Source organism: Peromyscus leucopus, chromosome 9, assembly GCF_004664715.2.
Source record: "Peromyscus leucopus breed LL Stock chromosome 9, UCI_PerLeu_2.1, whole genome shotgun sequence".
Taxonomy (NCBI): domain Eukaryota; kingdom Metazoa; phylum Chordata; class Mammalia; order Rodentia; family Cricetidae; genus Peromyscus; species Peromyscus leucopus.
This window is the reverse complement of record NC_051070.1, coordinates 22473518-22499677: the sequence shown is the minus strand read 5'-3', so window position 1 is coordinate 22499677 and position 26160 is coordinate 22473518. Positions and strand designations below refer to the sequence as shown.

Sequence of the window (26160 nt, the reverse complement as noted above, 5' to 3'; positions counted from 1 at the left end):
TAGCTGGGCGATATAATGAGATCCTATCTCAAACAGATTAACAGAAAAGGGTTAAGACAAACTGCTTTCTTTCCTCATAAGTAAAATGTAAAGCTGGACTGATGAATATCTACATATACATGATGTTCCTATAATGTGAATGTATTTGTTGATAACTGCATTTACTATATTTGTTATTATCTAAGCAAAATAAGCTATAAGGTTGAGGATGCTTTTACCTCATAATAAATTAAAAAGCTAAGATTAGCTGAACATGATGCACTTACAAAGCTGAGGCAGGAGAACTGACGTGAGTTCAAGACCAGCCTGGGCTGTCTAGTGAATTTGAGGTAAGTGAGATCCTCTTTCAAAATTTCCTCAAAAGCAGCTAGGACCAGATGATCACATTGTTACCCAACTTCTTTCTTAATGGGATCTGTATAGTTAAAGTACAAATTTGAATACATTTTAGTCACCCCCTACTTAGTGGTTGCTTAAAAAGAAATTCGATCACTGTTTATATGCCATCAAAGTAGAATTCCAACACTTTTGGGAATAGTATAATATGGACTCTAGCATCTCTCTCTTGGGATTTCAGTGCACAGTGAAGAACACTGAGTTCTATTTGATATTGCTTTTCTCTCTTTGCCTGCCAAGACTGAAGACTTCTGGGGAATATTCCTCTAACATGGGCTGTGCTTGAGAAAGTCTGGAATGAAACCCAAGTTTCCGTGTGTCTACCAGGCTCCTGGGCATAGGCAGCGACACTGTTTTGTGACCTTGCTTTATGGCAAGCAGCTAGGCTGCCGTTTCTCTGCTTCACTGTGTATCAACTTCATCTGCATGGCTCCTCTGTGTTTGCATGGGACCGGCTGGTGAGTGGTATCTGCAAATAGTCAACTGGTGTCTGGTCAACAGATGAATTCAGTTGGATGCCTCTGCTTCAAAGGATGCCTACCTCTACATCACTGTGAACATTTTGAGACTTCAAGGCTGCATCAAAATAAGAAAGAAATTGGGATTTCTAAATCACTGGGCCTAAGTGAGATATACTCTAAGTAATACATGTCATGTACTCTCCTGCATTTTAAAAGTTTTGTTTGCAGTTAGGCTTGCCCCCTTCTGCTACTTCTAAAGCCACAAGAAGAGTCTTGATTGATTGGGAAGTGGGACTTCTGGGTCGTATCTTCTAGGAGCTTTGGAGCTGCTAGGAGCTGCTCTTAAGGCAGATCCCTAAGCATAGCTTCAGTCACTTTCGGAATTGCTTGGGACTTTGAGCTTAGTCATCTGTGATGAATCCCTTTATTAGCCCTGTCTCTATAAAAACTCTTATTTCAGACAGACATGTCTTGACCTTATCTACTCAGGAAATATTGACAGAAAGGGGTCCAAGTGGCGGACTGCAATGACCAGACATTTGTTTGCATGTCTAGTTTTATACTCAGGAGGAACTGGGATGTGGAGAATTCTGTGATGTGTGTATTCTCTCTGCCCTTTGGAAGTCAACACAGTTAATATTTATCACTGAAGATTTGTTATTTTTGATCCTTCAAGTAATAATGAAAATAATTTAGGAGCCAATACAAGCCTAGGTGGTGTAGTTTTAATGAGGATATAGACTTTTGATAACGAATGATTTGATGTGTAATGGAAAATAAATCTGGAACATAGTATCATTCATGTAAGTTAGACTATATGCAACATTTTAAATTGTATAAATATTTATATGTATACATGTGCATGTACAGGTCAGAGGTCAACCTTGAGTGTTCCCCTGGGAGCCACTCACCTTTAAAATTTATTATTAGTTGTATGTGTGCCTGTATGATGTATGTGTGTGGGTATGCACATGCCGTGGCATGCATGAGGATATCAGAGGACAGCTTTGTGAAGTCAGTTCTCTCCTACCTCTTTTAGTGGGTTTGAAGAATCAAACTCAGGTCACTAGTCTTGCATGGCGAGTGCCCGTAGCCAGGGAACCATCTCACAGGCTCTGTCTACCTTGATTATTGAGACAGGCTTTCTCATTGGCTTCTGTTCCCTGAGCAGATGGACTGCTCAGTCATCAAGGTCCAGGCTTTCCAGTGGCTGAACTACCAGTGTGCACCACCAAGTCTAGCATGGTTAAGTGGGTCCTTGGGATCAGACTTTGGTCTTCCTACTTACATGGCGAGCACTTTATCAACGTTGCTTTTCCCCAGACACACAACATTTTAGAAAGAACATTACAGTTTTAAACACATTGGAGAGGGCACATCTTAGAAATAATTTGTTGAGAAGAGATTCATGTAACATAAATTTCCAAGTTAATCATTTAGTAGTATTTATAGTAACTCGTCATCACCGAGCATTTCAGGACTTCAAAGTAAAACCTCTTGGTCATTAAGTAGTCTCTCCTTGTCTCCTTCTTCAGTCCCTGACAACTACCAGCCTGCATTCTGTCTCTAGGGGTATAGCCATTTTGGATGCTTCATTTAAATGGCACGTGTGTATGACCTTTGAGTACTGGCCTATCTCACTTAGCTTTATGGTTTGGAAGTTCACCTAACCTGTAGAGCACATTTGTATTCTGTGGCTTTTTTTTTTATGGGTGAGCAACCATCTTGAATGCTGACATTGCATCTTCTGCACCCACTGGTCAGTTAGTGGACATGTGAACTGTGTCTGTATCTGTGTGTTGTTCAGAGTTTGGCTATTAGTGTGTATGCTTGTAGACTTGGCTGAGCATCTCCTTGGTTCTCAGGGATATACTCCAGAGGGGAAGGCATGGAGGTGGGTGTGGCATTGGGCAGAGGAAGAAAACAGTGAAGTCACAAGGAGAGAGTCCTTGTGTAGATGAATGAGAGCTTACTAAAACTGGTGTGGCTAATTTAGGGCCCTGACATTCATCCCAATTGATGTCTGTCTCTGGTAAAAGGACAAGAAAATGTGCTAAAGTCATATAAGAATGTTACTCGTTAAATGTTTCTAGAAGGCAACTGGTTTGACAGGCTCAAAAGGGGAGACCTTAGCAAAGACTTGCCTCACCTCTGGCCTGGGGTTTGAATGTTTGTCAGCTTTATGCTGCTCTCATACTCTGTGTTCAGAATTTATAATGATGTCAGAGCCCAGATGATTAAGACATGTGCTTGTTTAAAACTGGACGTTAATGGGATGCGGTGGGACACAATTTGTATTTGGATATAACTGGATGTAAGAGCTGTTTCCTGCCCACCCTCCCCCCACTTCCAGAGAGTGAGCATCCTAAGGGGTGGGGTACAGCGGTAGCTTTAGGAGGAGGGGCAGGTGACTTGACCAGAAGGCCGTCAGGTGAGGGAAAGATCTTCCGGATTTGGGGAATCTTTGTCAGGCACAGTCTCTTTGTCCTTCATTTACTTCTTGGTCCCCAGACTTTATGGTCACTAAAGGTATTTCATTGTCAAATTCTTGGAGTACCCTGCATTCCTGATTGTTGCTCACTGTAGCTCCCTGTTCTCCCTTCTGGAAACTTCTTCTCTTTCCTCATGTTTCATAATACTTTCTTTTCATCTTGTTTCTCTGGGTGCTAGATTTTCTTTCTTGACTTTCTTTAACTGCCCTTTAAAGATACTGTAGTTGATTGGGAATCTATATTTTCTTTCCCCTCCCTCTCTCCCTGCCTGCCTCCCTCCCTCCCTGCCTTCCTCCCTCTCCCCCTCCCTCCCTCCTTCCCTCCCTCCCTTTTTTATTTCCTGTTCTGGAACTCCAGTGCAGGGTCATGTGCGGTCCAAATGCTCTACTACTGAGATACACCCTAGTGTTCTTTCATTTTCCATTTTCCCCTTGGAGACGGGATATCACTGTGTAGCCCAGGTTAATCTCCAGCTTGTGGTCTTCCTTTACCAAGAAGGCTCATCTACAACATTGAGTTGAACTATTGCCAGTACGTGCCTGACTTCTTAAACCATATTTTTTGAGCAGCTCTTATTTCTCATATTTATTTGTTTTTTATGTGTAAAGGCATTTTGCTAGCATGTGTGTTTATGCATGCTCTATGTGCAATGCCCTCAGAAAGTCAGAGGTAGGCATCAGACCACTGAAACTAGAGTCACAGATGGTTGTGAGCTGCCATGTTGGTTCTGAGAACCATACTCAGGTCTTCTGAAAGAGCAGCTAGGGCTCTTAACTTCTGTGCCATCTCTCCAGCTCTCCTTAAATTATTCTTTGAGATCAACTATTTCTCATGGGCTCTGAAATTGATTTATTACTAGCTAGATATCCTGACTAGGTCATCTGAAGTTCAGTATCTCTATATATCTTTGTGTTCCAAATTAGTGATATTCTATGTCCCTTATTGTGAAACTATCATGATAGCCAGCTTCCAGGGTGATTCTCCCCTTCCGATAAGTCACTCCAGTGTACTGAGGAATTATACAGTCAGCTAAGTGGTCAAGTACAGAGTTTTCACTTTTGTAGTGAGGATTCCGGAGTGCTGAAGTCCAGTCTAGAATCTGCTTTCTGATTAGAGCAAAACCTCAGGAGAGAGAAGGGGAAGAATGGAGTTAGAAACACCATGCACACAGGCATCACTGGTGTTGACAACAGTCCAGAATCTTGAGTCAGTCAATGTTGCTACAATTGAGAAATAGTTTGCAGGCCTAGTTTAAATTCAGATCATTGGCAGGAAAACAGGGCTAATGATGAAGTTGAGGGTGTGGCTATAAAATCCTTTGAGTTCCTAGAAAGGTGTAAGACAGTGCCTAGAACTGTCCAGGCCAGCAGCTGGGTGTCTAAGGTGCTGCAGGGTATCATCCCTCGGTCCTCTGAGGAGACTGAAGTAGAGAAGGCTTCTCTTGACGTCCATGGGAGTGGCTGTCTGCAAAGGCAGCGAAGCCTAGTCAGCTTCGAAGCAGCACTGCCTTACCTGTGAGAGAAGGGTGTTTATGGAAGCATGGCCAGCCTTCACGAAAAGCTCTTTAATTACCCCCAAATGTCTACAGGCAATATGGGAAACAGACTGAGGGACCTACACAGCTGCTCCCAATAGGCTGCTTTGCAAGGAAAAAGGAAGACAATGTTTAAGGTGATGGGAAGACTCCAGAGGGCAGGAGCCAGAAACTGTGAGGACGGTTCCTGACTTTGGGTCCTAATAGAGAAACATCCCGCATTTCTGGGGACAGGTGGCTCTTCTGTGCCTTTACTTTCTCCACACTTTGACCTGGAGAGTGCTTGTGGTTCCTGTGTTTCCCCATCAACTCAAGCCTCCTACTCTTCTGTTGTGTTTGCCTTTATTTATCCCCATAGCAACACTGTAAACAAAAAGGAGCTATCTAGATACCATTAGGGGTTATCATTTTTTTTTCTTGTTTGTTTTTGAGATGTCACCTTTGGCCCTGAAAGTGTAGGTATTACATGTATTTAAAGCAGGCTTTCAGGACAAGAAGAGCGGTAACTTCCTTTTCATTCAGAGGCAGTTGGGGTGAGAGGAGCCGTGTTCAACGGCTCCACTTCAGGATGGAACTTGCCCAACCTCATGCATACCTGGAGCTGACTTGGATGATATTCCACGTTTTGATCTCACTTTGATAAGCGATAAGAATTTGGGGGTTACGGTCCAGTGAGATGGCTCAGTGTGTGTGCTGGATAGTTTTAAGTTAACTAGACACAAGCTAAAGTCATCTGAGAGGAGGGAACCTCGATTAAGAAGGTGCCTCCATAAAATTGGGTTATAGGAAAGAAAGCCTGTGGAAATTTTCTTAGTGATTGATGGTGTTGATAGTGGTGGGGTAACCCACTGTGGGTGGTGTCAACCCTGGGTCTAATAAGAAAGCAGGCTGAGCAAGCCATGAGGAGCAAGCCAATAAGCAGAGCCCGCCCCCCCCCCCCCCAAGGCCTCTGCTTCAGTCGCTGCCTCCAGGTTCCCACCTTGTTTGACTTCCTGTCCTGACTTCCTTCAGCGATGGACTACAACATGGGAATGTAAGCCAAACAAATTCCTCCCTCCCCGACTTTCTGTGGTCATAGAGTTTCATCACAGCAATAGCAACTCTAACTTAAGACAGTGGGTAAAGGCATCTGCCACACAAAGCTGGCAACCTGAGTTCGGTTCTTAGAACCCATGGTAGAATGAGAATTTCGCCCCCTGAAAGTTGTTCTCTGGCCTCTACATGTGTGCTGTGGCATGCGTGCATCCATACTAGCATATAAACATCACACACACGCACGCACGCACGCACACACGCACGCATGCACGCACACACACACACACAAATACATATACTAAACAAATACGTTAATAAACAGAATTTCTGAGGCCTTGGGAGAGAGTGTGAATTTTTTCACATGAGTGTAGTGTAACTCACTAATGTCCAGACAATGAAGTATTAGAACCAATGTTCTAGCGTGGCCTGATGATCCTCATATGTTATTGATGTCCTTGTGTAGTCTTGACTGAACAGGGCTGGTGTCTGTAACTGTTGAATCTTACAGAAATGATAGGACAAGACTTTAAAGCCAGGAAGTGCAGCTTCCGCTTGCTCCTCTCACATCACTGCTCTATCGGGCAGTCCTATGGAATCATCTATTTGCCCACCACATGAATGAGTCATCTTGTGAACAGCCAAAAACCAGGAAAGCGTTTTTAGATGACTGCAGACTGGGCTGACTTCTCAGTTATAGCTGGAGGAGGGGTCCTCCATGTCAGAACCACCTAGTCCAGGCTATCCCACATTCCAGGCTCTACAAAATTACCAGAAGCCACTGTCTTAGGATCTTTTATTTCACAGCATTGTATAACTATTAGAAGTCCTGCAATCAACTGATACAAACTGGAGAACTTTTGTAGCTCTTTCTGGCATTTTTATCCTAGCGTCTTAGTACCACTTTTCCTAATGATTAATCAGAGGTGGAGAGGGGGCTGGAGAGAGTATGAAAATCTCAAGATGACTTTTTTTGTAGTGTTTTCCTTCCTTCGTCCTCATACAAACACTGTAAATGAGAAGGAGCTACTTAGATATATTAGAGCTTATCATTATTTATTATTATTATTATTATTATTATTATTATTATTATTATTATTATTTTGGTTTGTTTTGAGAAGTTACCGCTGGCACTGAAGATGTATGGATCATCATTGGTGTATGTTTAAAGCAGGCTCATTTTGACAGGAAGTCTTTTCTAACGATTGGACTATGGAATATTTGAGAGATTGGGGGTTTGGGCACCGCTCTTCCTGTGGAGAGAATTGCCTGCCCTTTGTAATGGGTTGCAGATCTGTATGCCACTCACTGCATGGATAAGAAACATGGGGCCAGAAAGCATAACTAATCTTTCTAAAGCCAGTCCTGGCTCCCAGGCCAATTAGATGATGTTGATTTCCATTTGTGCTTTGTTGTTATTATTGTTTTATTCCGCCCCCCCCCCTCCTTTTTTGGTAGTTTCAAGTGAAAATAATTCCATCCAGTGAAGGCTAAATGCTTTCTTTTTATTATGCTGAGCTGGGTGTGGCTGCTTGATGTTGGAACAGACATGAAAATTTTATTTTATAATTTTGTATATCCCCTGAGGCAATGCTCTGCCTGGATCCTTTGAAACTGCAGGAAATAAATTACCAGTGGGCTCCGGTCCAAGATGCGATGATGTAGGTTACAATTCTGATTGGAGTAGGACCCATTCCCAGTACATAGGCCACGTGTGAATTTATATAGAAGGTTTTCCTGCTTTAAAACCGAGCACCACTAAGCTTTTTAAAACGGCATTCTGCTTTGTGGCTGGTAAAAAGGCTTTTACTCAAGAGTAGGATGTAATCGCAACACTTGGGTTTTTCCTTGAACTTTGTTCCTGATGGAGTATGGCCACTTTCGTTTTGAAGTGGTTTCTCTCTAAATACTTAGATGGGTTTTGAGGAATCTGTGGCCTCTCCCTTACCTGCTTGTGCATTTTGTTCACCAGGTGAGTACTATTATGTTTTTGTAAAATATGCTGGATGTTTTTATCCTCAGTTCCTTAAGATTATTCTATGTTTGATTTCGTTTCAGTACTTTATTAATTTATCTATCTGTGGTTCCAGGCACCCTGCTGGGGCCTTGTGTCTGCTAGGCAAGCGTTTCTTCTACTGCCCTATATTCTCAGCTGATAGTTCACGTGGCTTTAAGCATTCAGAGCCAAGTTAGGCAGAAATCAAGATGCTTAATAGTTTGTTTTCCCCCTTTTATGTGAGATTTGCTTCCTGTCGGGTGTGGGATGTTGGCCTAATGATTCATTTTTGTTGTCTGCTCTTCTGAGAGCAGGCATTATTAAAATGGTCAGCTTGTGTTTTCAAATAATTACAGATAGTATAGCAGTTAGAAACTGTAAGCTTAACAGTGAAATTATCATTGTGTTCCTACTAGAATTTTGGTGTGTGTACATGGTTGTACACGTTCATGTATGCATGTATGTGTATATATGTGAACACATGTATATGGAGGTCAGGGGTCAATTTTGGGTGTCTTCCTCAGTTTCACTCCATTCTATTACCCCCTTTCCTACATAAAGTGAATTTAAAATTAAGTGATCTGGTTAGGTGGCTCATTTTTTTTTTTTTTTTTTTTACTTAGAAATTTCTGAAATCTTTAGGGCCAACTTATTTCAAATGATACAAACATTTCAGTTCCTAGTCATCCTAGTCACACTGCCTTTTGCTGAGACATCCTGGAACAACCTCCCACATCCACAAACGGTTTGTTGTTGTTGTTGATTGTTGGTGTCCCTCCCCTCCTTGGCAGGCAGCGCTGCCTTTCTCTGGTCACACTTTCTCTTGCACTTTTCTGAAGTCCCCTTACTGTCCGAGGAACCTAAGTGGCTGAAGTGGCCTGCTCTCCTCTTTTTTTTTCCCCCTGATCTTCTCAATTATCCCGGCTTTGCTGCCTGTGCCTAGGAAGTCCTGCCTTCTCCAAGCGGCAGATTGTCTTCTGGTCTGTGGAGGGAGGGAGGTGGGTGTGGCTGCAGGGAGGCCCACACCACAGAGGTGGTGTTACCAGTCAACCTAAGTGGACAAGCGTGTGCTAGCATGCAAGCGAGACATTCCCCTGCCCACAACCCCAGCAAAGCAAAAGTAAAGAGTCCACATGGAGTCACCAGGAACTCAGCCACACAAAGTACTTTTCTCTTTCAAGAGCAGTAAAGGGTGATGCCAAAGCTAATCCTAGTAACCAGTATGTGTGGTTGCGATGCGGAGCTCTGAAAATAGAATATATCGTGGTCTCGCAGCAGCTTAGCATAATGGCAAGCATTGGTTTGTGAACCAGGGATTGGGGTTTTGAAATTAGAGAGGAGAGCAGGCTTGGAGGTGGGGGATAGGTTTTCAGTTTTTTTTGAGGCAGCTCTTCAGACAGGTGCAGGGAATGAGTAATATGCCACTCCCCAATGGTACGGTTCAGCCAATAAGCACCAGGCTTCTCCTGGGCCCTATAGCATGGTCTCTGTGCCTGTCACGAGCTGGCTCAGCAACCAAACCCAGATTCCAGGTGTGGTATTCCACAGCCGTTCTGTAATTTGTAATCATAGAAACAGAACGTTCCTCCTCTTAGTTCTTCCCTGCCAACAGTTTCTGGGTGGGTGAATGTCAGTAGCTGGAGTTATTTTTAAAGAGGTGAAGCTTGCCGTGCGAAGCTGGGAAGAGGGCGTTTGTTTGCAGAGCCGAGCTGACATCAAAGTGTAGATTACTGCTCACTGGCTAGGCGCTTGTCCTATAACAGGTAATGTTTAACGTGCCAGTCACAAAGATCACAGAAACAGTGTATGCTCGGCCATGAGACACACCACTTTTTATGCTCTGGAAGACTGAAAGGCTATACGTGTCCACGGACTTTTTTTTTTCCTCTCAAATACACTTATGTGCTGTTCTTGCCACCGCCTCTTTGGCTGACTATAATTGGACTTTGAAGCTGGGAAGTTGTATCATAAAAATTGGTAACCTTTGTCTGCGAGCAAGCTCAGCTAAACAATCACTTTCCAATTCTTTTCACAGGATAATATAAATGTTTTTTTGAAAGCTTGTGAACAGATTGGATTGAAAGAAGCCCAGCTTTTTCATCCCGGGGATCTACAGGATTTATCAAATCGAGTCACTGTCAAGTAAGTTTCACTAGTGTGTTTTACGTGTATAATATGCCACAGATAAATGTGATAAATAGGTATATATTTTAAAACTGAAGGCTTGCAGCTTAATTGAAAATAATTGCTGAGAGATTTTTGCGATTACAGAACGATCTTTCCTCTCTCTGTCTCATTCCAAAATAGACTCTTTAAAAAATGGCTTGGGGACTGAGAGTGTGAAGCCAGCTGTAACTGATACTGTGTCGTGATCTTGTTATAAATCTCTGTACTGACCAGAGTGGCGGTTTGTATTGTAATATTTTCCAGCATGATCGTGTTTGGTCACTAATGGTGAGGATATTCATTATAATTATGAGGTGAATTTAGAAGCTATTACTATAATTTAAGGTAAAAAAAATAATCAGTTTGAAGTAGTTTTTAGGTAGTTGGAAACAGGACGTGATTGTTAACAGAAAAATGTCAAGAAACAACCGGTAAAAGCCACTTGTCAATATTTGGAAGGACTACCTGCCTAGGACCAAAGACCTCACTGATTGTGGTTGCTTTTAAAATAATGAACCTTTTCCCACTGTTTTAATACTTTGGATGAGAAGGTAAAAGTGGATGTGAACACACATCTGCGGCTACTCTGTTGGAGTTTATGTGGGCAGTAGTGCTCATGTGTGAGTGAATGGTTTCAGGAACGTGGTTTTAAGCTGTGACAAGATATATTTTTTTCCTACACGTCTAATCTGCATCAAGGAAATCACTAATACAATTGTGACACCCGGAGAATGTGACATGGAAGTTATATAATTTTGAAATAATGCTTACCTCCTTATCCGGCTCTTGAACTTAAAACATTTTTCCAAGTGAGGAAATGCTTTTGTTCTATCTGTAGAAATAGTGAAAATGGAAAACTGCGGCTATGCTTTAGATAAAGATTATGCACTTAATGCTCAGTATTGAAGCTTTAGTCATTAGTAAAATCAACTATCGAATCTTAAACAGGGCCATTGTTTCATGAAGAAAAACAATGCCACAGGTATTTCCAATAGTCCGCATTGTCTCCTAGCAGTCTAACCTAAAATCCCAAGCAGCAGGGGATGCTTTAAAATCGGACAGCAAATATTTCAGAGGAACAAACTGTCCCACACCGACTCACCTCTCTCTAGCATGTTTTCCCAACTCCACAGCAGTGATATGTACCTGGAAGGGGAGTCTGTCCATTTCTGTTGAATTGAAACAAAGCTCAAATCCCAAGTTTTGCTACTGAAAATGCTTATTTCTGCCATATACAAGGTCCTTTTAACTTCCATTCAAAAGTGCATTTGTTTAATTTCCTTTCCTAAGACCTATCTGGGCAAAGAAACTTTAGCCTTCAAACTGTTCTTTCCCTTAAGCTGGTGATGCGTATTAAGGCCAAGCGAATTCCCCTCTACAATCATATGGCTTTGAACCTCGGCAGCCTATGCGTGAGAACTAGGCGAAACATGTTGGTTGGCCCCTAATTTCGAGGGTGTTGCATGTAGGGCTTGCCCAGAGCCGCTTTCAGGAGTGGTTGGGTCTAAAAGGTTGACAAGAAATTAGTTTCTGGGCTCAGCCTTCAGTGAAATTTACTTACTGACAAAGTGAAACTGGGCTTGTGCGAGGCTGGCAGAAAACCTGTTGGAGTGGAAACCACAAGCCTGTCATCGCAAGGTGTGCCTCGGTCAGGGCGAGAGCTCTAGCCGCAGCTCTGAATCTGCTGGAGAACTTTCCGTGCTTGTGTCTTGCTGGGCCATCAAGGGTGAGCTCTGGGTCTACTGTAGTGGGAGGCTCAGGCCCTCCCGGAAAAGATTGAAGATCACTGGCAAATGACTTCCCTTGTGCTTTGAGAAGGAACTTTTCTTTAAAGGAAGCAGGTTTAAAGAAAGGCAAATAAAGAGAAGTGTGGTTGTTAGTTTTGGTTGTTATGTAACGTGCAGATTCCTGTAGGTCAACTCTTGTCCTATCATTATTGTAGATTAAAGGACTTGGCATTGATTAGATCAGTGGTTCTCTTGTGGAGGCAATTATCCCCCCCTGGGGACATTTGGCAATGTGTGGAGACATTTTTGATTGTCATAGTTGGTGTGGGGTGCTACAGGCATCTATTGAGTAGGCCACGGTGATACTCAGTGCCCTGTAGCCCATAGGACAGACTCAGTGGGGGGGGGGTTCTATTCCAGCAGGAATACTGCTGGGGTTCAAAAATTCCGATGTAGACCTAGAAGTCCCTCTTTGCCAGCAAAATAGCCACAGGGAAATGAAAGACTCTGACCGGACAGACTTGTGACACTACTATGATGTCACTTCATGTTTACTGTCATTGAATAACTGCATTTCTGTGATAGTATGTTTATTTCAATGGCAAGGCTCATTGTGATTTGTCTGAGAGTGTGAATGTGCGTAGTACTCTTGAGATTGTTGTGCTCATCTGTAGACATTCAATTTAGCAAAACTGTAGTAAAGCCATTTGATTATTTAAAGTGTGCTGCCATTATTGAACCAGTCAGGCCACATCTAATTGCTTACAGACCTACGTTGGCTTTCTCATGCAAGGTAGCCATGGTATACCAAGAGAAAAGAGGAGCAGTTAATATACTCTGTGTTGTGGAGCAGGAGGCATTTTTGTTGGTGGGTGGAGGAGACACGTACACTGGGCACATTGAGTGTGGGAGAATTGAGTGTTTGAAAGTGAGCAGAGAGAACAGAAGCAGTTAAAGAGCTGGTGGCAGTGACTGACTGCAGGAATCCACATCCTGGTCCACTGTTTCTACTAATTTGTGACTTCAAATTCAATTTGCCATAAATGTCCACCAATGAAACAGAACTAGAGTACTCTTTCTGCCTCCGTAATTGTACACTGTCACATATGATCTAGTTTCTTCGGGTATTTTGCTTTGCAGGGAAGGGAGAACAAGTTTGAAGTTTTTCAAGTACATTTGGATGATTCTATTCATTTTGGTATTGGGTCTTATTTATAAATCAGCAGGATCCATTTATAGTTTTTCTTCGAAAGGGTTAATAAATAAACTTAGGATTCAGTCTCCATGAATGACAGGTGGAGAACTAACCCAATATGTGACCATGAAACTTAACTCATATCATTTTAACATTTTAACCAGTTTACTGAGTATCCACACTGAACTGAACATACATAATCCATGGGGAATGAGTGATGGGGCACCCCTACCCAGTGACCACAGAGGCATACTACAGCACACTGGGAACTCCCCACAGCAAGGGCCAAGGTCTTTGTGATGATATCTGGTCAGAAAAAGAGGCACAGAGTGACTGAGTCTATTAGAAATGAACTCATCAGAGAAGAGTCCTAGATTTTTCTTACAGGACTTGGAGTTGGTGGCAAGGTCGGGCTGAACATTTAAAAGTTTTAACAGTATATGTTTAACAATTTCTGATTTATAAGCTAAAGCATATTTAAAACATTGCTTAAAACAACTTTTTCTTTGTGTGAGTGCATGTGTCTATGTGTGCTGTGTGTGTGTGTGTGTGTGTGTGTGTGTGTGTGAGTAGTGTAGTGTATGCCTGTGTGTACGCAGGTACACTCACCCATGTGTGCACATGTGGAGCCCAGAGGTTGATATTGGTGTATTCTATCGGTTCTCACTTGCGTTTTTGAGACAGGGTCTTCTACTGCCCTGAAACTTGCCAAGTAGGTTAGTCTGGGTGGCCATCAAGGCCCCAGCCTCTGCCCATCTCCACACCGAGTGCTTCAGTTACAGGCATGTGGCCCTGTGCCGGGCTCCTGAGGGCATGCTCGGGATCCTAACTCGGGTCCTCCACCGGGCTTCTGAGGGCATGCTCGGGATCCTAACTCGGGTCCTACACCGGGCTTCTAAGGGCATGCTCGGGATCCTAACTCAGGTCCTACACCGGGCTTCTGAGGGCATGCTCGGGATCCTAACTCGGGTCCTACACCGGGCTTCTGAGGGCATGCTCGGGATTGTAACTCAGGCCCTCGCCTGGCTCCTGAGGGCATGCTCGGGATTGTAACTCAGGCCCTCGCCTGGCTCCTGAGGGCATGCTCGGGATTGTAACTCGGGCCCTGCGCCTGGCTCCTGAGGGCATGCTCGGGATCCTAGCTCAGGTCCTCACGATTTGCCTACTGAGCCGTCTCCCCAGCCCATTCCAAACAATTTCTCTCAAACATTTGAAGCTGCAGATTTGAACAGACTGTAAACATGTTTGTTCCCTCCACCCCCTCCGCATTCCAATCGAGATTTTAACACTTCTTCAGATGCATTCTGTTCATAACATAATTACAGAAGGACAGTGCTTTTGAACACAATATTTCTGTCACGAAAAGAAATTATTTTCTACTATGGGCTTAGTGCAGCATTTCTTAGGTTAGTAACACTAGTAACAGTAAAGTATAAAATATAACTTTAAATAATGCTGTTCTCTGGGTTTTTCTTATGTATTACTTTAAGGGTACAGAAATCAAGGTTTCCCCCCACACACACACTTTTAAGCATTTGCTAGCTGCCAAAGGAAGAATGATTAGAAGTAAAATTAGTGTTAATATTGTTCCATTGTGAAAATAATGGAAAGCTCAAAATGACATTTCAGGTGCGCGGGTCTCTGGCTTCAGAAGCCAGCTTGATTTTTGTCACGGCACTGTGAAGTCATTCAGGTTCCCGGCTGGGACTGTGTTTGGAAGTCGTCTGTCAAATGGAGCCTGAGTGTGTTTGTGCTTATCTGAGTTGTGTATGTGTTTATCTGTAGTTTTTTTCATGTAGGTAAAAAGAATTTATTTTGAGTACTTTCTATATTAAGATTATTATTATGCTTGTTTTTTTTTTTAAGTGTTTATGTCTCTGAGTATATGCCAAGTGTGTGGGTGCTCTCAGAACCCAGATGAGGGTGTTGGACACATACCCTAGAGCTGGAGTTAGAGGCAGCTGGTTGTGAGCCTTCTCACATGAGTGCTGGGAACCGAGCTTGAGTCCTCTGGGGGAGCAGTGAGTGATTTTAATCATTGAGCCATTTATCCAGCCCTTACTATTATTATTTTTTTTTAATGTAAGCCTGGTTTCAGATCTTTTATTGCGAGTTTGTCTTTTAAATGAGCATCTCACCATCTTCATCTTTATTTATTTATTTATTTAAAGTAAGCTTAGCACTCCCCAAACTTGGATCTGTCACTTGAGCGTGGTGACTTCCACCTGTCACTGTGTTACTATTTTAAATGTCCTCTTCCTATTGATTCTCTGAAGAGAGGGCAGAAAGGAAGTTACTTGTGCTGTGTTCATCTGCGTCTCCTTGCACCATTCTTTGGGGACAGGAACTTCCTGGGAGGGGGACATTAGTTCCTCTGGGGGTTCTGAGGCCCCGATGGAGTCCAGCAGGTGAAGCTGGTGCATGGTCTTCCCTTGCAAAGTCTGAGCATCTAAGAGTCCTTGCCTCTGCCAATGGTTGGGGAACATGAGGCAGGTCTGAGGTTAAGTCCGAGCAGAATGCAGCTTTTATTTATCTCTGTTTTTCACCATTTCTAGTTCTTAATCTACTTCCCAGAATCAAAGGCTTCTGGGTGTCAGCTCTTCCTTAGCTTTCTCTACTTCAGATCTAAAAATGATTCTGCCTGATTCTGCTTTGGCCTGCTGGCTGCGATTTCACACTCCAGTCTGGCCAGGGTCTTTATCTTCACAAGCAGCCTCACCTGTGTTCATGCTTCAAAGCGTTTCCCTCTGTGGCTGAGCTGATTAGTGGCTGACATGAGTCAGCCCCTGGGAGTCCCACAGTTCATTGCTTCCCCCATCAGATAGCGGGCGTTTCAAAACAAGGCCCAAGGAGACGGGTATCTCTCTGAAAAACATTCATCTGCATCTCAAATCATTATCTGTATGGCCACCTCTTCTCAATGAGTCCCTCTTTAAAAATTACATGCCCAAGCACATCTGTAGTCTCCCAGCTGTTTGTTTAGATATCCATTTCTTTTAGATTTACTTTGTGTGAATGAATGTTTTGCTTGCATGTATGTCTCTGAACCACATGTGCCTGGTGCCCATGGAGTTCAGAAGGAGGTCCTGGAACCCCTGAAATTGGAATTATAGATGGCTGTGAACTTACCTTGTGAGTGTTAGCAACCAAATCCAGGTTGTCTGCAAGAGCAACAAGTGTTGAGCCGACGCTCCAGTCCCTCTGCTGATTTTGACAGTGTGAGCTACCAGCATTAAGTCTTGTTTTCCTCTGAGTTGCTTGTTATGTTCTGGCCTGTTTTAACCAATCATCTGTGTGAGGGCAAAAGTATGTTTTGTTTTAGAAGAGTAATTTACTTGTTTATTATAGCAAAAGATTGATACAGGATTTACTGACAGGTACCTACAATCCACAAATTCGGTGGGATTGGCTTGACAATTTGACAGATAGTCCCATGAATTTATAGTTGGAATACAATGTGTCAAGATAAACCCATGGGAGGCTGGGATGTAAGTCAGTGCGTAGAGTGCTTGTTGAACAATCACAAAATTCTAAGTTCGAATCTCCATAAACTGAGTGTGATCGTGTATGCCTATAATTTCAGGCAGGTAAAGACAGAGGATGTACTGGGTGTATCTGAAATCCCAGTATGTGGAAGGTAGAGGTAGAAGGATCAGAAATTTAAGATCATCTTCAGCTACACAGTGAGAACAAGGCTAGCCTGAGCTGAGACCCTGCCCTCCTGACACCTGGCAAAGAGAGAAAAGATAAGAACGCACAATCACTTGAGCTTTTTAATCAAAGAACTCTTCTAACTGGAGGGGACACAGATTTTTCCATTTGGGTTTTCGAAGTTCTTATTCATCTACATATAAACTTTGGCCAAATCACAAAACTATTTAAAACAAGGAGCATATATTATTCCTTTTATCTTCTGGAACCTAGTGTAAACATTGATTTGGAAATTGGATTTTAATTACAGTCACTTCCTGGGTACTTCAAAGTCATGCTCTGAAGGTGGGGAGAAGCTCGTTTCTCCATTGTCCTGTCTTCCTCTCTTTGTTCTCACCACACACTCAAGGCTGATCTGGCAAAGCAGTCATTGAACTTCTGGTCTCAATTGCCTGTGACCTATCACCGCAGGATAAGGATATGCTCTATTCAACACTTTTTGAAACCTGTACAGCATCAAAAAGGGGTGCGTTTATCACTCACTCACAAAGAGGAAACAAAGCAAAGTGGGAACTTTGGACCATGAGTCTTTCAAAGTAGTTGGTGGAAGTTTCAGTAAATTCTTCGATAGTTGTATAAATAATACATATTTACAACTACATATACAATTACATATTTGTATACAATTACATATTTGCATTTGTGTATTTACATGAAACATTAGAAACATTTCTATGTGTTTATATTATCATTATGCACCGTTCTCTATCTTGCGAAATCTAAAATATACACTAAAGAGTTTTGGGGTGGAAGATTGGGGTCACATCCCAGACTGTGGGATGTGAACTTCCCTGTAAAACTTAAAGGCAAGGAGATAGAGTTTGAAAAGCAGACACTCGTGGTGACGGTAATTTCTTATGATAAGTCACTAGGGTTACTTTAAGAAAACACTTTACCAACAATTACAGGAAGCCTCATTTCAAAGCTGCTAGCATATTGGTAAGGAAGCTACCTCTCTGGGTCCATCTGCCAATCTGCCACATTGAAGACCAGGTGTCCCCTCTCCCCATTGTGCTGACTGTGACAGAATTTTGGAGACTGTGAACACTAAGAGAACTGACCATTCCCTAGATGTTTATTTGAACTGTTTCCACCAAACCTCTGGTTGAGTTTAGGTCTCTTTTCTCTGGGAGCCAGCAAAAAAATTTCGAGCGAGGAATGTGGCTTGCTGTGGACCAAGCATCTTGGATGATTTTGGTGTCTTCTGAATTGGGCTAATTCCTGCTCTCTGTATTTTGGTGGCAAATGACCTCATCCAGGTCGCGTTTCTTCCTTCTGATGGATTGGAGTCCCTATAAGCTTTTAATGCCATGGCAAATGGTAATTCTTGGCTTGCTCTGCATCATGTTGTGTGCTAAACTCTGGAACTGGACCACGATGACCCAGGTAACTGTTGTTCGCCTGAAATCTAGAAAGTGCTACAGCAGGGGAGGCACCCTCCCTCCTGAGAGTGTTGGCCGGTTAGAGGAAATCAGCAGGTAAGCGTGCAGGGACTGGCATTTAGTACATGCTCAATAAACGCTAATATGTGATTGTGAGCATTCAAATGATTTAGCCACCTTTTTTTGTCCTGCATGTGACTTTGAGGGAGAAAGTCACTTCTGGCTACTTAGATTGTGCTTATCAGCTGCAAGTCTTTATTTTTCCGAATGTAGGGCATTTGGGACTTGGCCCTTCTTTTTACTGGGAATAGATCTTGACTAGATGCATGTTTTTAAAAATATTTTTATTTTTAATTCTGTGTACAGGTGTAGGTATGTGCATGTTAGTGTGGATGCCCACAGAAGCCAAGGTGTGGAGTCAGTCTTCTTAGAGCTGCACTTCAGGTGGTCATGAGCCATGTGTGGGTGCTAAGAACTGGATTTTGATGCTTTATAAGAACAGCGCATATTCTCTCCCACCCCCTTAAATAAATAATCAACAAATAATTTATGTTCAATTGGCTTGATAGACTTAATTTTGTTAAAATACCAAAGCTAGAATGAGAGGATTGCTGTTTGCTTCCACCATGTTACATGGGAGTTTTTTTTTTTAAGTCAACTTTGAAGAAATTCATTTTTTCACTGTATTTCCTGAAAATGTCAAGATTTTAATTTTAATTGATTTCTCTAAACAGCTTAACTTCCCCCATTTTAAGGAAGAAATATTTCACAAATTCAGATGACGCCATTAGCAGCACATTCAAACCCAAGCCTTTGCATTACTTAGTGGCTTATTTTTAGCATTGCCCCCTTCCCTCCCAGTTTTGTGAAGTGTCATTTCAGTCACAGAGAGATGGCAGATGAGGTCAGAAGCTGGTATGGGAAAGGATTTGGGAGGACTTATGTTCTCTTTCCTCATGGAATGAGTTCGTGATCTTGACTGAGCTCAAGTGTGAATTGCAAGCCATGTTGTCCACTGAGAACCGGCTGAATTCTCCTCTGGGCCACGCCACTTTGTCTCATCAAAGTAGAAAAAGCTCGATTATATTAACTGAAGTATGATGCCTACTCTTTCCAATTTTACCTGCATACGATGAGAAAATAAAAAAAAGCAAAACTGAACAAACGTAGGAAATGTAGTTTTCTATCGATGAGAGTTTTTTTCTTGCTTTTTTTTTTTTCTTTTTTAAAAGTAGAACCTGGCTATCAAGTATTTAAAAGAACAAACATAGAAATTGTTTATTGGTTATTGTTTGTTTGCTTCTGGAAAGTTTAGGCTAATGAAACAGTCAAAGTTCATGGGAAATTGCCTGGTATAATTTCTGGCATTCTGAGCCCCAGTTCTGAGTGAGAATAGTGATTGAAGACTTCAGCCTTCATTTCTCAGGCACATCTGCCTTTTTCAAGCCTCTCCTAAACCTGGTGGAAGATTTAAAGTCATCACTCGGTCTTCTAACAAGCTTAGTGTTGTTGCCTCAGAAACCAGCGAGCAAACAGGCATAGTAACCCAGGCAAACAGCGCCAGTGCCACTGGAGAGACGCGGACGGAGAACGTCAACCTATCCTTATAAATCCAAGTGCACACTAATATTCTTAAATGTGATCCGTATGATTTTTATAATGCTATCATCTAAAGAGCAGACTAAAGCCATACTTTGAACCAGCACAGTTCAGATAGCCCACGCTTCTCAAGCTTTACAGGAAAGAAGGGAGGGTTTAGTGAGCCTGAGAGAAGCGCCTGCTTTGAATTAAGTGCTGTTTGCATTAACACAGTTTAAATGGTTGGTTTACCAAGAGTTTGCTCTGTGGACTCAGAACAGTGTGGGGGAGACGGTCCCCAAACAAAATATCAAGTGTCAGAGTTCCTGCTGTTTCATTTCATCGCAACGATATCGCCAGCTGCCAGCCCCGATTGCTTCTGCTTCGTGTTTTTTCTCTTCAGTTTGCTGAGACGGGGAAAGTGCCTTCCAAGGATTCCTTCAGTGTTCCGTGTGTGGGGTTAAGCCATTTGGCTGACCTGTTCGTTACTAGGCCTCTTTTGCTTCATTCTTGGAGGGAAAAATTGCTAAAAAGTGTCTTTACCTGTAACATGCCACCAAATAGCTCACACCACAGATTTCTGTGTCTTTGAAGAGTGGAGCTACAGATAATAATTGTAGGTAAATTTCCTTTTCCAAAGGGGCGTGGTCTGTGTCGGGGAGGGACAGTCTTTCTTAGTGTTCTATTGCTGTGAGGAGAAACCATGAATATGGCCACTCTTATAAAAGAGAGTATTTAGTTGCGACTTGCTTAAAAGTTCAGAGATTTAGTCCATTATCAACATGGAGGGAAGCATGGCAGACATGGTATTGGAGAAGAAGCTGAGAGTTCTACATCCAGATCCCCAGGTAGCATGAAGAGAGCCACTGGGCTTGGTCTGGGCTTTCGATAACCTTAAAGCCTACCTCCAGTGATTCACTTCCCTCCAATAAGGCCACACCTCCTTTCAAATAGTGCCATTTCCTGGTGACCTGTCAAGCATTCAAATGGCGGCCATTTGAATGTTAATGGGTGCCAATCTCATTCAAAGTGTCACAGACAGTATGAGTGACATTATTTTCTGTAGGTAGTGACAGTATGCGGGATGGTAGCCTAGATTATTGAGAAATAAAATTCGATGCCCCTCTTTGGTTTTGTGTGACTAATCAGAAATGGTGGAGAGGGTTACTTACTTTAAAAGATTGACACCATTGGCTTAAGCTGTAGGCCAGTCAGGTTTGGACATAACTATTTCCAGGGTAGATAAAAGTAGCAGTTTTAATGGGCTGCTGGGCCAGGGTAGGTTTGTGGTGAGACCCAGGTAGGGGTACTGACTGAGATTTCCTCACTTGTGGACCTTTTGTCCGGCACCTTTGAAGCAGTGTCCAATGAATCGTTAATATTCGTCACATATAGACGCCAAACCTGTGAATAGATAAAGGAACCGAGACTCGCCCACCTTCCACCTCGGGCAAAGAAGAGGAAAAGCCTAATTAATTTTTGGTTTTGGGTGTTCAGGAGCATTATAATGATTCATAGTTGTCGACTCTAAGGCAACACCAGTTGGAGTGAGGTGTAGCAAGGAGATTAGGAAATCACTGTGTTAGAGGACCCAGAGCACCTCGGAAATATTCCTATCGCTTACTCAGGTTTAGACATATTGGCTAAAGGTTATCAGACTCAGTCAAGTGTCTTACTGAACTCACTTCTAAATTAGAAACAGCCCAGCCAGGCATTTTCCCTTTGCTTCAGATGCCTGGAGTGAAATGAAGCAGAGAGAAGGCAAACTTCCTTGGCTGGGTGACCTTGGGCAAATAATCAAAGTTTAGGTTTTCAGCCAAGGGATGTCTCCTTTTGCCATGTTGCCTAAACAGACATAATAGCATTGGAAAACGAACTTCTCTCTCTTTTTCTTGTGCTGTGTGCCTGACATTGTCAAAAGTCTATTTATACTAGGCCAGTGTTACCCTAAAGTGAATTTGCCTTCACAATTGACACTGCTACATTGCATGCCTAGCACATTCCTGTGTGTTCTGATCTTTAGAGTCGCTTCCATCTTTATTTTTAACTTTCTTGAGTTGGTATATTGAAATATGCCATCAATCCAAGATCATTGATCAGTCATATTTGTCGTGATAATGGAGCAGACCTGTTAAAAGGGGAGGATTATAAAAACTCGGCTAATCTAAATTGCTAGGGATCACGCTACCACACTTTGACCTTTGTAGACTGGCATGGAACTTCTAAAAATAGATATTAATAAATGCCTTTTATTTAGATAGTTCCTTGTTTACCAGTTCCTCACGCTCTGTTTTGCTTAGTCTTTGAAAAACAACAAGTTGCAATCGCTTTCATCCTTAGCTTCAAGTTAAGTAAGGAAATATAACACAAGATATTATTTTTATCACCACATATGTCTATGAAAATTTCTACAAAGCTTTAATGATTACTAAATTAAAACTATTCTAAAACTCAAATTCTGAGGAAAAGATAAGTTAGTTATATTATCTATTTTACGGGATTAAAGAAGAAAATAATGACTATAATATGCTGCCCCTAAGTCCTGTTATTCCTGTAGCCACTGAAATTTGAAACAGGTGGTCTGCACAGCGCATCAAGTGTAACAATAAATAGCACTGTGTAATTCCAGTAAGATGAAACTCTTCTGTGGTTGGGGGGAGGGGGGAGGTAAGGAGGGTGGGGGCGGGGTCAGACAGTGACTCAGAAGAGCAAAGTCCAGGGAATGAGTCAAGCTCTGAATTCCTTACAGGGAGCTCCTCTTTGCTCGCCAAGCCCTTAGAAACTATTTCTAAGTTCTGTGTGAATGACCCTCACTAGCAGGAGAGAAATCTTTAAGGAACTTTCCCTTTGTCAATGTAGTATCATATTAACAAAGTCACAAAGTCACAAAGCTAATAGTCGCCCAAGGTGAGAATATAGCAGAAAAATAAAAATATAAAGATTTCTTCAAATAGCTGTTGGATGGTTGAGATGTGATAATAAAATTGTCTGAACTTTATAGTTTTTACTAATACATGTACAAAGGAAGGGGAAAAATACTGTAGGTGCATAGAATTGAAACAGTGACATTTTGCTTTATGCTGTGTGGAATCTCAGAGCCTGATAGGTTAGTTTCTCTAGTTGATAGATATGAGATTGTGCTGAGGGCCAATGACAGGTGCTGAAAGTCATATTCTTAGTAAATGGTACAACTGGAAGCCTTCATGATGACTCCAAACTCAGGTGCACTTTGCATTATCAAATTCTGGTTCTATCGGTGTTCAGGTGAGAGATAGGAGGATTAAATGAAGGGATTTTCTAGTCTGTTAATGTGTATCTGTCAGGCATGAGCTCCCAGAATTCGGTTGGGCAGAATAGATGTTCTGGAGATAAAGGAGGCATTTGTATGTTTTGATAGCTACAGGTAAGAAATTATGGGTCCAACTTTACCTAGAGTGAGTGCTTTGCGCAAGCATTTCTCAGGCTTCAATGTGCATATATTACATGGGAATTTGTTATGGAGCTGCCCTTGGCGGGGAGGGGTGGGGGCTGAAACTCTGTACTTTTAGCAGGGCTTGGCAAACCACACTTTCAGTAGGAAGGGTGTATCACACACTAAAGTGAGGTTTAAGGAAGGTGTTGGGAAGGAAATATTCCTTCACTCCTTTTGTTAAACAAAGACTTCCTCATAGTAGTCTCTTTTTCACACCTGTACTTTCCTGCTTGTTCAAATGGTGACATTAACTTCAAATCCAAGCTGAAGCTCTGTGCTGTTTTCTTCTCTAGAAGGCTCTTCATCATCATATGTCTGAATTTCACAGCCTTATTGTGGTATGATTTACTTATAATCAAATTCATCCCATTTGTGTAAACAATTTAATTTTGGTAATTGAATACAATTGTGTTATAATTACCATGGTCCAGATGGAAGACCCTAAAAAATTACCCCATTGTCAGTATCCAGCTCTGACTTATCAAAGGGTTTTCGTCAGGAGGAGAGAGGAATGAAGTATTAGATAGAAATGTAGGCAGAGAAAAAAGATAGAGACACAGGATAGCTTTGGGAGGGTCCGGGGTCAATACCTAGCTGTCCAGAGTTTTATTCTAATGGAATTTTTATACACTACCAAGGGGAGAAGCAAAAGATCTCCCCCTTTCAAGATCAAAGCACAACGTACAATCAAGTGTAGACTCTTCAAAACATCTGGTGACATTGCCTCTGGCCCAATTATTCCATTATGCAGCCCTGCTAGGTAAAGCAAGCTCAGATTCTCTGACCCTGAGTAAGACCTTACTAGGGAGCCTCTGTGGGCCCCCATACCACATGCCTCTTGGTGGTCAGATTCCCTCCCTAGATGCATGATTACATGCTTTTGACTACAGTGGATGACTTCAATACCTTACTCTCATTAGTACATAGGCCATGAATAACTACCTCCCAATTTTTGTTAACCTATTTTTTATTTATTCTTTGTGTCTTTCACATCACGCATCTCGATCCTGTTCATTTCCCTGTCCTTTTGTATGCTCCCTCTGCTCTTGCTACCCCCCCCCAATAGAACAGAATTTAAGAGAAAAGAAAAAAAAAAGGAAAGGGGAAAAATCTTGTCATGGAAGCTATAGCATGACACAGTGAGTCACACAGTAAATCCTTTTGTCTCTATATGTTTACTTCCAAGTGTTCATTGCAAAGAGTCATTGATCTGGTGCAAATTCTCTGGTTTCTGCTACACTATGGATGCTGGGCCCTCACTGGGACTCCTTTTAGATATTTTGTTGTTGCCCTGTCTTGTGGAAATCCTGCAGCTTTGGGTCTGCTGGATCAGCCCCTTCATGTGCTCCAGAAGATCAGGGATAGGATGGATGTTGGGGTGGGCCAACTCATAACTCTGGTTCTGGGCCTGGGTCGTTGCAGGGTAGATCAGCCCACCAGCTCTCCCTTGTCCTCACCACTAGGCTGAGCTCTCCAGCATTGCCCCCTGCTAGTTTACCCCTTGCAGCAATGAGCAAGGGGTGAGGCCAGTTCTTATGCCCTCAGTGTCGGCTCTCCCACACCTGGACCATCAGGCCCAGCTCTACTGTGCTGCCCAGGTGAGGTGCAGGGTCCACTCTCCTGAGTGCTTCACGTGGTGAAGGTGGTATTGTGTTCCCTGAAATATTGTGCATGCTAATAAACTTATCTGGGGTCAGAGACAGAACAGCCACAATATTAAATATAGAGAATAGGCAGTGGTAGCACACACCTTTAATCCTAGCATTCCAGAGGCAGAAATCCATGTGTTCAAGGATACAGCCAAGCTTGGTGACTCACACCAGAAAGTGAGCCTTTAATTCCAGGGAGTGATGGCAGATAGCAGAAAAGTATATAAGGCATGAAGACCAGAAATTAGCAGCATTTGGCTGGTTAAGCTTTTAGGCTTCTAGCAGCAGTTCATCTGAGATTCATTCTGGATGAGGACTCAGAGGCTTCCAGTCTGAGGAAACAGGACCAGCTGAGGATCCAGCGAGGTGAGGTAGCTGTGTCCTGTTCTGTCTCTCTGATCTTCCAGCATGCACCCCAATAACTGGCCTCAGGCTTGATTTTATTAATAAGACCTTCTAAGATCCCTGCTACAGGTAGGGGCAGCTCTCCTGCTCTTAAGACCTCAGGGCCATCTCTCCCACCCCAGGCAACAAGGGGCAGGGAGGGGAAAAGGCATCTCTCCCCGCCCACACCACCATAAGGCAGATGAGGGGCAGGGCCAGATCTCCCATGCTGACGTTCTTGGGGCAGTTCACTTGTACCCCCATCAACAGGGTCAGCTCTGCTGTGCTGCCCAGGTGAGGTGCAGGGCCCTCTTTCCTGAGTGCTACAGCTGGTGAGGGGCAGGGTCAGCTCACTCACCCACCACAGGTGACAGAGCAAGTGGAGGGAGGGCATCTTTCCCTCACCCTCTGTAGGTAGACTTCTCTGTCCAGCCAGCCAACTCCCAAATAACCACACAGAGACTTATTATTAATTAGAAAAGATCAGCCGATAGCTTAGGCTTGTTACTAACTAGCTCTTACAACTTAAATTACCCATTTTTATCAATCTACATGTTGCCATATGACTTTGTGACATTTATCTGTTCTCTTGAATGTCTTGCTCCCTGTCTTGCTGATGACTCCACCCTTCTTCCCAGAGTTCTCGCTCCCTGTCCACAAGTCCTACCTAACCTTTTCCTGCCTAACTATTGGCCAGTTAGCTCTTTAGCAAACCAATGAGAGCAACACATCTTGTTCTACAACAGCCCTCACCATGACATGGCACACAAGGGTGGTGTAGTCAGGTATTCCACTCTCACACCCTCAGGACCAGCTCACCTGTGCTTCTGCCAACAGGTTTATTGTCACTGTGCTGCCCAGGTGAGATGTAGGGTCCACTTTCCTGAGTTCTGTAGCTGATGAGGGAGAATCTCTCACATTTTAAAGATAGGATCTCACTATGTATCCCTGGTTGGCCTAGAATTCACTATGTAGACCAGGCTGA

The 26160-nt window shown here is 42.8% G+C and overlaps 1 protein-coding gene across 14 annotated transcripts in view; it reads left to right on the top strand.

The window, feature by feature from the left end:
- Lmo7 (LIM domain 7) overlaps positions 1-26160 on the top strand; it is a 219631-nt gene that overhangs the window by 110691 nt on the left and 82780 nt on the right. For all 14 annotated transcript variants that reach the window (XM_028864783.2, XM_037208347.1, XM_028864790.2 and 11 more), the window contains exon 4: positions 9947-10053. In XM_028864783.2, the coding sequence (XP_028720616.1) occupies positions 9947-10053 (107 nt within the window). The remainder of the gene's footprint in view (positions 1-9946; positions 10054-26160) is intronic.